The sequence below is a fragment of the Poromitra crassiceps genome (assembly GCF_964638095.1).
Source record: "Poromitra crassiceps genome assembly, chromosome: 30".
Lineage (NCBI taxonomy): Eukaryota > Metazoa > Chordata > Actinopteri > Beryciformes > Melamphaidae > Poromitra > Poromitra crassiceps.
In genome coordinates, this window is record NC_139652.1 from 14,937,932 (window position 1) to 14,953,846 (window position 15,915).

A 15,915-nucleotide genomic window follows, 5' to 3' on the forward strand; every position below is an offset into this window, starting at 1 on the left:
TGGTGTCTTTGGCAGCGGTCTGCTCCAGGTTGGCCCAATCCGATCCTGGTGACACAAACAGCCACAAAGATCATCACACTTCACATCATCAAAGATCGTCACACTTCACATCATCTGTGATAGAGAATAAATTAAAGTAAGAGTTCTTGAGATTCGGCTTACTTGATTATATTTAATATGATTTAAGGTCTCATGAGATGAACAGAATGCCACTACCCCAATAGAGAGCCAAAGTGAAACGTCACTTCCTGCTTTCTCCCTGTACCAGCGCTGAAGAAATTATGAATGGCAGTGAACAGAGAATAATGTTACTTTTTTTAATTGTGCCACGGGGTGCCAACGTTAATCTTGTCAATTTAAAGCATAACTTTGCATGTCAAACCTTTGACTGGTAGTGTTAAAAATCCCAAGCTTGATTTCTGGACTTCATTAACCATAATGCATCACTCCCTCACCTGTTCCTCTTGCACCTCACCCAGCTGCTCACAATTACCTAATCACCCTGCACACTCCCTTTAAAACCTCAGTCAGTTTCACCCCCAGTTGAGAGCTGGCCTGCCACCATTTTGCAGCACCAAACCAACAAGCAAATGTTTGCATCACTGTCTTAGAATTGAACCTGGAAGGTGATGCCCACCAGTAAGTAGATGACTGTGTACCTTTTTTATGTCATGTTTGATTTATACTTACCTGATGTCATGCATCTGAGTTATGTTTATCTTGCCTATGAACAGGCCCTGTCCGACCAGTGGAGCCACACACCAACGGGTGTGAAACCTATTTTGACCTTAATTTAGTGGATGCATAACAAATGTAAGCTTATATTCCTTTTGTTATTTTTAGTTAGTTCTGGTGGGCACATCAATGTACTAATCCTTTGTTGTTTATTATTGTACAGAAATCATCCATTCATCCATCCAATCAACCTACGCCGAACCTACTCCAAAATAAATGGTTAAACGGCCCTTGGATCCTTGTGTTTTAATGTGCACACCAGTCAGAGGCTCTCTGATCCATACAAACAGTTTCCTCAACCAACATCTTTGAAATTTAACTATCCCACCAATCAGTCTTTTTCAGGTAGTGTATGTCATGTGAGAACTCAAGGACCACACTAGTGTGGCAGAAATCTCTGCTTGTTATGAGATGAAAGTGATTCCTTACTGTTTCCTTGTCCAATGCTGGTGGGTGTGACTCCTCCCTCCATGTCCTTCAGTATGGAGTCATCAAAGCTGCCACTCTGAAGAAAAACTCCTGCACAACTCCTGCACATTCTCCCCTAAGACAGAGGGAAATATGTTTGATTTGATCTCCGATATTGGGTTCATGATTTGATACAACCACGATACAATGTAATCAATAAAAGTTGAAGAGCGTGGTGCAGGTTAAACATTTGTATGAATTAACATTTTGGGCTCATGTTTGATTAGTATGAAAATACCCCATAAAACAATTATGGACAAAAAGTTGGCATTCTTATAATTAAGCAATAGATCAGGACAGGCCATGGTATATGCTTATTTATACCCGATGGGCCACATAATGACCAGGTATGCTATATAACATACACATCATAAAAATATTCACTTAGGCTATTTAAAAGAAGATGTGTGGAAATTTAATTTGAGCCTATCACAATTCAAATTGTGTTTAGAGGGAAATAATTTCACTGGACTTCTTGTCTGGGAGATTTTAACTTGTCAGACTTTGATTAAAGCACCCCCCCCCCCTTCCCTAACTTAATTTAATGTAACTTAATTATGAGACTAAAAGAGAGTGAGCATACCCGATTTGGCCGATACAGCCCAAAACTCTGCCTGCATCTCTGTTGCCATCCTGATGGCGTCTTTGTCTGTCCTGTGCCGTTCCTCTGAGGGCTGAAGGAGAAGACAATGAGGTCAAAGCAGAAAATGATAGAATCTGCTCAAACGAAAATATAAAAAACTGGTAACATTCATTGCAAGTGATCAAAAATCAAATCATCCATACACTCACCAGCAGGTCACTCTTGGTGCCAACCAGGAAGATGAAACACGATCCAGGCTCATTTTCTCTCATGGCCTCCTCTAACCACTGCCTGGGTGGATGAAATCAATTTACATTTCTGGATTTCAAAACTCACTTTCTGGCCCATCCTCAACAAGACATTTCAGAACCATCATCAACCAAAAAGCGTGTGACAGTGTACCCTCTGACCCTTGACACCTGTCACATAAGCCACGACTTTTGAGAGAGAGAGAGAGAGAGAGAGAGGATAAGAAGAGATGAGAGTGAAACAGACAGAGCAGTGTGTGTGTCCAGGTGATTGGCAGCTGCAGCATGACGTCAGGTTGCATCCCCTTAAAGAAGCATCACCCTGTACTCTCTCACTGAAGACTGATGCATGCTTTTCACACAGCCCCCTGCTGCACTCAGTGTTGGAGCCTGATACACTGACTACCCTCATTGACTATGAATGGGGAGGGGGGGGGGCTGCAGGCAGGCACATATAGTGCACTGTAAAGAACTCAAGGCAGCCCGGCTAGCTCAGTCGGTAGAGCATGAGACTCTTAGGGGCACTTTACACGAGGACGGTTTCCTATGGAAACGAGGAATTATTGTATCGTTAGTGCCTCCCGTTAAGACGGCGACGGCGAATTCGCGCTTAGGAAACGACACATTTTAAAACCACCTTCCAGAGTGAAATTCTTGGTGACGCTCCCCGCTGAGCGCTCCATGTAATCACTTTGGAACGGCACATTTCAGAAACTCTGACGTGCCTGCACAGGCGACACACGCGATGCCGTGCGCGAGTTGGCAACCAAATACAACGTCAGTATGAATGAAGTTTGGCAACACTCAGAATTGAGCTACACTGCGGCCAACTTCAGTTACATGTTCATAGCGTTACTGCTGCGGGAGTCCGGGGAACATAGGGATGACCCCACTGCTGCGAGGAGCCGATGGCTGTACCCGGTCGGCATTTAACGTTAGTTACAAAAGCAGTCGACAGTGTTTTCTCACTGCCAGTAGCAGTAGGGTGACAGATCACAGTCAGCGCTCCCGGTCCTCGCTGCTCGTTAAAGATTTCCAATAGGCGTTATTCTGATAAACTGGTCACATATATGTTACATTCTCACCCGACAAATATTAAACCGAAGTTTAACAGTTTTGGGGGTTTTTTTAGCTTGAAAAAAGCTTTTTGGCAAGTCTAAATGACTGCGGAAAGTGTACTCTACTTCCGCGTTTAAAGCGAAATTACATCATGCAGTAAGCGTCCTTGTATGGGCAAAGAATAAGGTGATCACACTGCCACCTAGCGACCTGGCATGTACATTACGGCGTTTTAAAAATTCAACAGCGCTCATGTAAACAGGGAGAAGGTGTGAAGGAAAAGGTGTGAAGGAAACGCTATTGTGTCGTTTCTTTCAGAAACTGTCCTCGTGTAAAGGGCCCCTCAATCTCAGGGTCGTTGGGGGCTGATTTTGGGGAGCACAATGGAACTAAGTCTCAACTTTACTGTGTTAGCGGCCGTGTAGACACAATGCCCTTATTTGAGCTGCCAGCGCCTTTCTACAATTCATTCTCTATGGTAAGGAAGCACGTTAAACAATATATAAAATCCAAAATGAAGGCAGCGTCCTGTCAGCAAACAGGAAGAGTTGATGCCAAGATGAAACACCCAAAGCCCAGCGACAGAGAGAGAGAGAGAGCAGACACACGGGGAAACACAGCAGGTGGAAGCAAAGCCCCAAATACCAGCAGACACCAATCATGTTGCAGATCAAATGACATCAGAGGAAAAGTAACGCACACTAAACGCTGCAGTGAGGTGCTGATCAGCGGAAGCAGACTTGAGTCAAAAGAAGCGTCGCACACTCTGCCACCATTATGCATTTCTTTTAATGTGACGTTTTGGCGTTCTTCTTCTCGCTCCAAACCTGCGCCCCCCTCTCTCTCACGAGAGTCCCGTGGCTGCACGCAGTCGGGGAGGCGGAGCAAGTCGGACAACTTTTCTAACCATCATGCAACGGGCCAAGCAAGGCGCTGGTCGAATCTGCGCAGAACTTGCTCATCTCAAACGAGCCTATTATCTAACCAGTAACACCATCAGATGTGTGACTATGATCTGGCCTAGCCTATAGGTTGTTTGCAACCACAGGATTCGGCGACGCCGATGACATCACTGGGGGGCAGCTCTCCCAGAGCTACTATGGAGAATGGAGGAAAGTGAGTATGCAAGAGGGTTGGATGCCGCTCCACGCTGCAGGTATCAGCAGAAGACTGCAAAACATATAGGATATGATCCATTAGGGATGCACGATATATCGGCGATCATATCAGTATCGGCAGATGTTAGTCAGTTATCGGTATCAGCCAACATTTTCACATGGAGAGGAAACAATGCAGTAAATCTATGATTTATGGACTTTTTCAAATGTTTTGGAAATAAAGAAATGCATTACTTTTTCAAATTCAGTGTTTACATGTGTTTTTCACTATGTACCAAACTTTATTATTGTAAAAATGTGTTTTTTATACGAGGGATCAGCCGAGCAGCATTTTGGTAAACAAACCGCGTCACTGGGTCTGAACGGCAATGGAACCCTATGGAGCCCAAGTGGCGCGAGGCGTGAGTGTCTGCTCTAGCCGGCTTGACTCTGTTTACATTTTAAAAACTGCGACAGTTCACACAACTTTAACATGACATGCATATATTATACATCAAACTCTTGAGCTAATTCTGCTCTCACTCAGAATGTCAAAATATAAGCGATGTGATGTATATTTTTTGAGATATTAACGTTTGTTTGGCACAACTCATACTATTAACTGCCGCGGGGTTCCGCATTTCTGTGTGTCAAGTGACGTCACGCTGATTCGTCCTATAGAGATCATATCGACATCGGTAAATATCGGTTATCGACCATAACAGCCTAACGACCATAACAGCAATGTTAATGTCATCCGTGCATCGCTATGATCCATATACAATGAAGAGAAGCGACAAACTGCAACTTTCTTGACATGCAAAGTTACGTTTTAAATTGACAAAATTAGCGTTGGCACCCCGTGGCACAATTCAAACGGGATCAAAAAAGTAACCTTATTCTCCGTCCACCGCCATTCATATTTTTCGCAGCGCTGGTACAGGAAGAAAGCAGGAAGTGACGTTTCACTTTGGCTCTCTATATCCCCAGTACCTGTTGTGGTACTACAGTACTGTTGATCTTGAAGAAGGCTGGAGGGCCGGAACTTCACATGAAAAGAAATGCATACGGAGCCAGAGTGTGCGACGCTTCCTTTGGCCAATAAAATGACATCAACGTAGATACATTCATGTGTCTGCAAAACCTTAACCCCAAAAGCAAGAGCAAAACCAAACAACATATTCTATCTACAATCAATCACCACTGAACGCAACACCACTTTTCACCAAAAACTGTAGGTCATTGACACACACACACACACACACACACACACACACACACACACACACACACACACACACACACACACACACACACACACACACACACACACACACACACACACACAGTGATGTCACGGTACCAATAATTCAGTAGTCAGTACCGGTACTAGTGAATTTCCACGGTACTCGGTACCAATTTCGGTACCACGGTAAAAAAAAACAGACTGATATTTCTTCAACATATTCTCCTTTATTAAAGTATGCAACCATTTCCAATGAACAAATGGCATGTAGCCTTCAACTTTAAAACAAAACAATGTGCTTCTGCTTACTTCTTACATTCAACTCTGTATGGCAGTGAGGGCAGACAGTGCAACACCAGTGGCATGTAGCCCTCAAGTGTTGTTTATTGAATAAAATAAAAAAAAATAGGGATGCACCGATATGAAAATTTTGGCCGATGCCGATAACCGATATTAACATTGCTGTTATGGCCGATAACCGATATTTACCGATGTCGATATGATCTGTATAAAAACACATTTCTATGATAATAAAATTTTGTACATACTGAAAAACACATGTTAACACTGAATTTGAAAAAGTTATGCATTTCTTTATTTCAAAAACATTTGTAAAAGCCCATAAATCATAGATTTACTGCATTATTTCATCTCAATGTGAAGAATTTGGCTGATACCCATAACCAATATTAACATTGCATCATCTGACCGATACCGATATGTTTAAAAATGACTAACATCGGCCGATACCGATATGATTGCCGATATATCGTGCATCCCTAAAAAAAAAACAATATCCTCGGTACCATGCAAAAACAGGTACCGAAGTACCGAAAACAATGTAGTACCGACTAAGTACCGAAGTACCGAAAACCGTGACAACACACACACACAGAAAACACACTCACCTTGCGGGGACTGTCCACATAAGTGGGAGCTGTGGTGACATTGGAAGTGTCGGTGGTAGCTACTAAGGTCTTCCCCTGCTGCTGCTGCTGCTGCTGCTGCTCCTCCAGAGTCCTGGATGGGAAGCAGATCGTTACAGCACCAAAGTATTCCTAGTCAGACTGGGATTCATGGAACAACATGCTGGATTATTTGCAACTGGATTGAAGTTACATCTGGCGTGGCACAAGTGGGGGTAGCTTCCCCATATGTCTTCCTCCTCTATATGGCCACCAGGGATGCTGTGTTTGAGGACACTCTTGATGTTGGATATGCAGATGACATAGGGTTGTCGAGAGCAATCCCCATATCTAACATTAGGGATGGGTATCGTTAAGGAATTAACGATACTAGTACTCTTATCGATACTCCTTATCGATCCGGTACTTTAACGGTACTCTTATCGGTACTTTTTGTTATTTTTACGAGAAAAAAATCCCGAAACAAATGGGACTGGTTCTTGTCGGTTCTTTTTGTTATTTTTAAGAGGAGAAAGGGGGGGAAAAAGAGACAAATTAACCTGGTCACAGTTAGGTGGCACTCATTTATCCTTTCCTCATTCATTCTCCCACTAGCACTAGCTTTAACAAAAAAAAGTAGCAAAATCTTAATGGGTGCATTTTTATTATTAATTTAAATATCCTAAAATATCCTTCTACCACACTGTGCCAATAGCAACATTCAGCTAGGGAAACTGAAAGCATAATAAAAATAAAGCAAGACAGTATCTGCCTGCTGTAGCCTACTTCCTCCCAAATCACTAAATAAAAATCCCCCCTGCTCTGAAAGTAACATTTCTGAACGACAACTGAGATGATGACCGTCACCTGACGATTTATATCAGACTGTATTTATGATGATGAACACACCCAAACAGCGGGGAAATGTTTACTACTCTCGTCTTAATCATGACCATGTTCACATAGTTACCTGATGAGGTAGACTGGGTAACGCAACCGTGGCATCATTGACAGGAGATGATGGAGGGCGAGCTAGCTTGTCAAAAACTGTGCATTTCTCCGTTTGAATGTGATGCACTTTGGTAAGTGTTTAGACAAATTGCTCGTGTTTCCACCTTTTACTAGCGAAGGTTTTATTGCACTTGTGACAACCATCGACTCGAGTGAAGTACAACCACACTTTAGAATCTGATCGCTTCGTTCTTTCAGCCATTCTTAACGTGTGCTCTGCTCAGTTGCATGTCTAGTCTATCTGCCTGCTCCTCCGCCGGTTCCCTGTTCCCTGTGCTGTGTATGTGTGTGGTGGGTGCTCTCAGGCACGCCCCCAGCCCCTCCCCTCTCCTCTCTCAGTCCTACTCCTCTCGTCTTGGCTGGCAGTGCAGCAGCTGTGTCTCGGAGAGCAACGCGGAAAAGATTATCCCTTTTCTTGTTCGGAAATCGCAAAAAACACATCATAGGCCTGTCTTACGGAGTTGGTGAGATAAAATGTGCAAGATAACGTAACGTTTATTTAGCAATTATATAGCCTATAGTAAATCTATTTTCTTAATTTCTCCACTCCAGACAGTACCGATAAGAGAACCGTTTACGTGAAAGCTTATTGATCCTCCGGTATCCCGAAATCCGGCCCCGGGGCCAGTTTGGTACCGGGTCTCGGTACCCATCCCTATCCAACATCATGTCAGACACATCAATGCGCCTGGAGGCACAAAGGCTGGACGAGTGGGCAGCAAAGAACAAAATGATGCTGAATGCGAAAAAGTCAGTAGAGCTGCGGATATGTTTTGCACGGGACCCACCACAACCCCCCCCCCCCCCCCCCCCCGCTGATGCTGGGGGGACAGGAGGTAAACAACAAAGTATCTGGGATACCACCTTGACCAAAAAATGACTGGAGATCTTCACATTGAGAAGGCAATAAAAACTGCCTCCAAGCGGCTGCATTATCTCACCGTCATGGCGAGACACGGTCTACCTGCAGATGACCTCATCACCATCTATACCACTCTCATCAGGCCGTGTCTGGAATACAGCTCAGTGCTCTTGGTGGGCTGCTCTAAAAAACAACAGGCAGAGCTAGAGCGAGTCCAGACACGTGCCTGTAAAATGATCAGAAGGAGAGCTGGTAACATCTCACAACCCTCACCATCACTCCAAACCAGGAGGGAGGAGGCTGCAGTGAAGCTGGTCAGGGACATGCACGATGAACAACACCCTCTGCATGACCTGCTACCTCCAACACGAGGCAGCTGCACTGCCAAGACACTGAGGAACCAGCACAAGCTGGCTGAACCCAAGGCCAAGACCAACAGGCTGAGAAACTCAACTCTGCATACTGCAGTTCGACTATATAATGAGACTCTTTAGTTGGCCGCACAAATAACAGCAATGCCATGACTGCTACCTGTCCTTGCTGCCCTGCCCTGAAATATTCTTAACCCTGTAATTGTTTTTTGTATGTAGCCTATCTTTTTAAATCTAGTAATTGTGTGATTTGTAAAGTTCTGCAGTTTTTCAGTGGGGCCCTGGCTTCACTGCAAGCATGAATTAATAAAATAAAATAAAATAAAATCAAACTCACTTCTGGTTCTGCTCCAGCTCCAGGAGGGTTGATAAAGCGGAGGTGCCCTTCTTGCCTGCCGGGGGCGCTACAGGCTCTGGAGGATACTGGGGCAGAGGACTAGTGACCTGCAGTCCCTTCATCGGCGTGCCTTTCTGATGTGGGGGGAAAACAGGGAGAGAGAGACAGAGAGTCAAAAAACAGCACTAAATAGCCTCCATCATTCACAATCATATTGGCACTTGTGTGTTGGAAGCAACGGGGAATATGGGAAAAATGTCCCACAACGCTGCAATGCGGCCTTGAGTGTGAGGTAACGTTACTGGGAGTTCAAAATAACTGAAGAAGAGACCTGAGGTGAGCTGGCCTGAGAGCGGAGGAGGCCTGCAGCCACACACCCCTCAAGAACTGTGCAGATACAGCAAGTCTGTTAGCAAACTGTCATAACTTAACTGAAAGCTAACATTAGCAATGAGGCTAACATAGCTTTATCAAAAGGCTTGTTTTGAAGCCAGTACCTCTACCTGCTTGGCTTGAAAATAGACGAGTAGCCGAGTGCAGTCAGGCGAGGAATCAACCAGCCGAACACTCCGGAGTGCACACTTGCTGCTCTCAGAAAACGCACACCGTTTGCCAGTGATGTGCACACTGACTGTCTGCTCAGGTGACATTTTCCAAATGGAAAAAATGAAGTAAAAAAATCCTCTTCATCCCGGGGAGGATTTCTGTTCATCCCAAATACATCTTTCAAAATGTAATTCTTTGTCAATACTTTGTAAACAAAATCCAATATTTTTAAGGCCTTATTTTTACAATATTAAATTCAATGCCTTTTTAATACTTGTAAGACCCCGTGGGTACCATGTGACTTGACTTGCTGCTCTACATTTAGACTTGAGACTTGGCACTGGAGCAGAGTTGACTCGGGCGGCCACATGTCTCGCTGTGTACAGACTGACTCTGATGATCCTGTCGGAGCGGTGGCGTCGGCGGATGCGGTTGAGGGCCTCGAGGAAGCGGATGAAGCCGTCCAGCAGCAGCCAGTCGGGGGAGCCGCCCCCGGCGCCCGCTCCCTCCCCGTACACGTCCCAGTGGCCCTCGCCGTCCGCCACGCCCCTCCGGCCGGCAGCAGCAGGAAGCGAGTCCTCCAGAACTTCAGAGAGTCCATCAAACTTGGGAAGCAGGAAATGAAAAGGCTTATTTTAAAAGACTAGCCCTGTTCAAAACCGGTCCCTATTAGAGAAATAGTGGACTATATAGTGTGTTGGCCATTTTGTACTAGTGTCCGAATTCTCAACTGTTCATTTAATTCACTATGTATGTATTCACCTTATTCTTTGCCCATTCAAGGACACTTCTGCATGACGTCATTTTGTAATTGTCTTTCCGGTTTTAGACATGGAAGTAAATTACGCCTACCCTAGTCATTTTTAGACTTGCCAAAAAGCTGTTTTCAAGCAAAAAAAAAAGAACAGTTTTAATGTTTTAATATTTTTCGGGTGAGAACGTAACATATATGTGACCAGTTTATCAGAATAACGCCTATTTAGAAATATTTAACAAGCAGCGAGGACCGGGAGCGCTGACACCGGTCGGACTAGCTATCTGTCAAACCCTACTGTAGTTAGGCTACTGGCAGTGAGAAAACACTGTCGACGTGCTTTTGTAACTAACGTTACAGCCATCGGCTCCTCGCAGCAGTAACGCTATGAACATGTAACTGAAGTTGGCCGCAGTGTAGCTTAATTCTGAATGTTGCCAAACTTCATTCATTATTATAGTGACGTTTTGTTTTGAAATTGGCCGCCAACTAGCGCTGAACCGGAAGAACAAATACAATTGCGTCTAACGCGGAAGAGAGAAAAAGTGGGCGTGGTGAATAAGGTGAATATAGTCCACTGTAAAAAAAAAAACACAATGCAGAGCAATTTCTAGTGAACAGAGAATGTAGCCTACAATTCCTCCCATCTACCACAATGCAATGCTGTCATGTTTACCGAAGGAAAAGAGTGAGGTAGTGTCCAAAACTTGTTTGATCGTTCCCTACAGTATATAGTTCACTATTTGATCAACACTACATAGGGAATAGTGAGTGAGTTTGATCGTTCCCTACAGTATATAGTTCACTATTTGATCAACACTACATGGGGAATAGTGAGTGAGTTTGATCGTTCCCTACAGTATATACTTCACTATTTGATCAACACTACATGGGGAATAGTGAGTGAGCGAATGAGTGAACCATTCTGAACACAGCGTCGGCTTATGTCAAAGATACTCAATACACCAACCAGATGACCCATTACCAAATGTTATACACTTCCTGTGACTGTCTCCTAAAGCTGTGTTCAGACCGAGATATTTATTTTTCTCTCTGTCGCTTGATTCAACCCTTTGGAATCGCTCTGTCGCTGTGTTTAAATCGCTCATCAACAGGCACACGAATTGACGGACATGTGGGGGCTATAACGTTACGCAATGTCATGATGTTTGTCCACTACGAGCCACCGTAGCTGTTTACAAGCTAAGCCTATCAGCGTGCTCCTAATGCGAGCTCCATACCGGTAGTACAGACTTCACTTCAGGTCAGCTGTCAGCCTGTCAATCAGCTGTCAATGCGGTTTGTTGCCACACAATAAACCAGCGGTTTATTCCAAGTCAGTGTGATCCGTATCCGTTAGGGATGTCAATTTTCGGTTAATTTCACTTTCGATTAACCGACGCTAATAATCGATTAACCTATCGGTTAATTCATAATTTTTTAATATAATTTTTTTTTTTTTTTGTCTATTTACTCAATGAGCTCATGCCCAAACAAGGCGTGTATATTTAGATGCTGAAATGTTAATGCTTTTTGTGTTAGAATTATGCCTTTATTTTTTGTTGGCTTTGCTGAAATTTATAAGTTTATTGCCACATTTTGATCAGGTAATCATTCCAAAATCATTCTGGCTCTTATATGGATGACAAGGAAATATATTTTTGAGAGCTTTATTTCCTGTTTATGTAAACATTACAACAACAATCTGTTATTTCTTTTGATTTTTTCACATTAGGCCTACTGTCTTTTGCAGCATAAAAACTTAAACAAAATATAGCCTATTTCGATTTGCTGCCAACAATTGAACAAAATTTGAACAAAATAGTTGCATGATGCAAAACACTGTGCAAAATCTGCAAGGAAACTCAAAAAACGTGTAAAAAAAATAATAATAAAAAAATAATAATAATAATAATATTAACTGATAGACCGACAGCAATAACCGAACAACGACGTTAGCGACGGTTAATCGATTAACGGTTAACCGTTGACATCCCTAGTATCCGTATAGCGCCGTTATCACCCTCCACTCCGCCTCCACCTGAAAGGTATGAGCCGCGACACGGAACAGCCTACTATCAGAAGTAAGATAACCAAAGCATATCTGCAGTCTGTCTCACCTGTTGTGCGTTAAATAGACTCCTCGGTTATAAGAATAATCTCTCTCGCAATAGGTGCGCACAGAGAAATCCATCTGCAGCCTGCTTTATGGACAGCTGCAAAATGATCTTCAACTCCCCAGAATATAGGCTATTCATGCATCCACACGCAGTAGCCTACGTCCTCTCATAATAATGCAGGTGGAATATGAAGATGTTTCGGTAGCCTACCTTGTCTTGGAGAACACTTTAAATGATTACCAGTTTCTGCATTGTCAGCATATTTGGGTGAGCTGTCGACTGTCATCTTTTCTCTTAGAGCAGCTGTTGAGAGCTGCTGTGTGTAGGCTACATGCCCATGTTTTGGTTGGTGACCAGCATCATTTTAATTTGTCGGACTTTGATTACCGTAATTATAATAATGAAACTCAGCGGCCGTCGTTCACCCTCGTTTCAAACCGGGAGGGGTGGATGGCTGGATGCTATCTGAAAACGCACTCCGAGGTGGAAATATAGCAGGGCTGCTTGGTCTTGTGTGAAAGCAATTTCTGTGGCAAGGTAGCTGGCGGTGCGGGCCTTCTGAACTGCAATATTGATCTCGATATCGATCTGTGTGTGAAAGCGACTAATGCTTGTGCATTATTTTGCTGCTAAACCCCCTACAAGATCCAGCAGGAGCTACTGTTGCCAGATCTGGCGAGTGTGTGCTACTGAGACAGAGACAGGTCTCCAACAAAGTTCATTTTCTCCTCATTTCCCTGTCTGAAAAATGCCATTTTAGTGTCAGAATGTTCGGAAGATGTGTGGCTTGTGAAAAATACTCAGGAGGACCTGTCTCCTAAAAAAACAAACACGTGGCACAGATACAGGAAACGACTCGCAGTTGGGCCATCTCCCTCTCTGACTATGTGATTACCAGATAAGCAGGCTAAGAGAGAGAGAGAGAGAGAGAGAGAGAGAGAGAGAGAGTGAGTGTGTGTGAGTGTGTGTGTGTGTGTGTGTGTGTGTGTGTGTGTGTGTGTGTGTGTGTGTGTGCACGTGTGTGTGTGTGTCCACCTGAAGTCCTCTGAGCCAGCAGAGCAGATGTACTGGTCCAGGTAGTTCCACTTGTACAGGTACTCCTCCAGTCTCTCGTGGCCAAACTCCACCCAGCAGGACAGGAAGTGGGTGTCCGAGTGTGGAGGGCACAGGCTGTAGGTGTACTGGATCTGGGCCGATTCACACGGGTACCTAACACACGCGCACGCGCGCGCGCACACACACACACACACACACACACACACACAAGTAAGGGGCCGATGAACACTCACTAGTTGTGTTTCCATTACCCTCAGAAATGCGCAAAATCTAAATATCGCAATAGAAATTGGGTAATGGAAACACGTGAATTTCGAAAAACCTCCCAAATATCGCAAAAAGTTTTTTCGCTCTCATGAGGTGGTTTTTCAGACGTGTCGATATAGAAGTTTATCGCAAAAGTGTAATGGAAACACATTTTTCGCATTTGCACGTCATGTGACCCATATTATCCCTTGGAAAAGGAGCGGAAAATAAGTTTGGTAAGTAAGGTTCGATAGCCGTGTCAAAACCTCCGCAGCAAGTGGAAAACTTTGAAGCAACGCTACCTAGCAGAAAGACGAGTGTTATGCAAAAGCGTAGCCGGGCAAATTAGATAATGTTTAATGGCAGAAATCGGTCCATGGTGACAGCAGGCTGCCTGTGTGCGCGCATTTGGCACAGCGGCGAGATGAGAGGATGAAAAGCACACACTGGTGCGGTGGTGCTGTCTGAAGTGAATACAGTGACTGTGAGTAGGCTAATACATTGCACACGTTTCAGGTGCAATTATAGAACCAAATCAGCCTTTTCCCCCCTCCATCTCTAAATCGGACCAGTTGTAGGCTATTAGGCTACCTTTTTTCCTCTGCCTGTCGCGCTGACTGCATTCACGCAGCCAGCAACATTTTGCGACTCATTTTCTTTTGAATTGATAATCAGGCTCGTTTATATGCATTGTAACTTCATGTTGGGATTTGCATTGACCATTGGTTGGATTTGAGCATGCAGGGGACGGGATATGGGGCAGATCCCCGTGCGTAATCACTGTGGCAGCTGCTGCAACGGGGAATCACTCAAACGCAACTTCAATGGAAACGCCTACAAGTCGCAATTGTACATTGTCGAAGTTGTAGAAATATCGCAATTCTTTTGCGAAAAACTGTAATGGAAACACAGCTACTGTCTGCTTCGCACAGCACACACATTTAATAAGCATTTTTGGATGCGAGGGTCGTCCCGCTTCCCAGTATTGGACATCACTAGGTAGGGTATCTGGATCTGGTTGCGTCCATGCCTTTGATTTAACGTTTACACAGCGTTTGTGAAGATTCAATGGCAGAACCGCAAATTCCAAGTAGCGTCAAGTCAGGCAGTATAAAACGAAAACTTCCGGGTATAACCTTCGCAATAATGGCAATTAACCTGTTAATCCCTAAGCCTATTTTTCAGCTCACCTGCCGAAAATGACATGCCCGAACTGAATGGAGTATATCTCCACAACTACAGGGTATTTTCTGAAAATTATTTTTTTCAAAAGCTAGCCAACACCTGTGAGATTGCTGTAGAAGTGTCAGAATCAATTACAAAAGTACTGTCTCAGAGTAAAATCAGTTGGAACATGGCAAAAAATTAAAAATTCAAGCTCCGCCTAAAAAAAACCACTATTTTGGATGAAAAGCACCTGAAAATCATGGGTTGGTAGCCAAATTATTCTATGGAGCAGTAGACTAATATCTTATGAGTGCTTGTATCAAAGGAAATCCTTAGAAAGTGAACCAGAGCAATTTTACAGATGATTTACTACATGTAGGCCCAGGCGGATCTGATCTGGGCACATTTTGGGCATCATGGTGCCATTTGAGTTTTCTATGGTAGAAGACTGAAATACCTTTTTTTTCTCCTATTTACATATCACTATAGGTACTCAGTTAATATGCGTTATGGTTTGGATAACCCTCAAGCCTTATATCTGTATTTTTACTCTGTGAAATGCATCAAAAGGGCTTCTTCAATTTGCCTGCAAAGCCTGGGGCGATACGCAGAGGGATATCTCGGGACCCCATTGGCCTATTTCGATGATTGACACCTCTATGGAAGCGTCAGAGCCAATAGAATCGACGTGAACTGGAATAATTTACGTCAGGCAGTTTTTTCAGGAAATGCTGTCGACTGAACCCAAAGCTCGTCTATTCTGTGAAGATGACCACTCCATGTAAAATCCTCCATATGGCTTTGTAAACACGATGACTGTAAAAAAACAACGCTTTAAGATGATGAAGAGGCATTAGGAGTAGCAATTAGTAGCGTTTTTATGAAGTCAAACACAACTTTTGATTGGAAAACGGCAAAGGTAAGACATAACTTGTAGTTTTATCTGTAAAACGTTAAACACTTTTTTGCTGTTCTTTGACAGCCTACTGAGTGAGTTTTCATCTCTCAGAGACGAGCTATACCTCTTTGGAAAGAGGAGACTCCGAGCTTTCGAAAGCCGCCTCGTTTGGAGAGAAAATATTCACTCACAAAAACAAATCACCA

At 43.8% G+C, this 15,915-nt stretch overlaps 2 protein-coding genes across 4 annotated transcripts in view; both read right to left on the minus strand.

The window, feature by feature from the left end:
* On the minus strand, nucleotides 1-13,425 carry LOC310800294 (GATOR1 complex protein DEPDC5-like). 3 transcript variants are annotated; one of them, XR_014553863.1, is made up of 7 exons: nucleotides 13,378-13,425; nucleotides 8,923-9,056; nucleotides 6,345-6,456; nucleotides 1,996-2,077; nucleotides 1,787-1,877; nucleotides 1,165-1,279; nucleotides 1-45 (listed from the first exon to the last, which is right to left on the minus strand). XR_014553863.1 is itself a non-coding variant. In XM_083662871.1 (5 exons), exons 1-4 carry the CDS (start codon nucleotides 9,763-9,765, stop codon nucleotides 2,045-2,047), a joined length of 282 nt encoding a protein of 93 aa, XP_083518997.1. In that variant the 5' UTR covers nucleotides 9,766-9,795; the 3' UTR covers nucleotides 1,843-1,877; nucleotides 1,996-2,044. The 3 variants fall into 3 exon arrangements, 1 of the variants encoding a protein (XP_083518997.1); XR_014553864.1 differs by lacking the exon at nucleotides 13,378-13,425 and adding an exon at nucleotides 9,763-9,795; XM_083662871.1 differs by lacking the exons at nucleotides 1-45; nucleotides 1,165-1,279; nucleotides 13,378-13,425 and adding an exon at nucleotides 9,763-9,795 and having other exon boundaries at nucleotides 1,843-1,877.
* Nucleotides 13,143-15,915, minus strand: part of LOC310800421 (uncharacterized protein) — a gene marked incomplete at both ends in the record, with an annotated part of 15,534 nt that continues 12,761 nt past the window's right edge. Inside the window, 2 exons of the mRNA XM_083663020.1 lie at nucleotides 13,143-13,159; nucleotides 13,378-13,551. Of these exons, the coding sequence (XP_083519146.1) occupies nucleotides 13,143-13,159; nucleotides 13,378-13,551 (191 nt within the window). The remainder of the gene's footprint in view (nucleotides 13,160-13,377; nucleotides 13,552-15,915) is intronic.

Coding starts and splice junctions, on each gene's coding strand:
- LOC310800294 (XM_083662871.1), bottom strand. Junction 6,457..8,922: donor GAGCTGGAGCAGAACCAGAA/GTGAGTTTGATT, acceptor CTTCCCATCCAG/GACTCTGGAGGAGCAGCAGC. Junction 2,078..6,344: donor ATGTGGACAGTCCCCGCAAG/GTGAGTGTGTTT, acceptor TCATCCACCCAG/GCAGTGGTTAGAGGAGGCCA.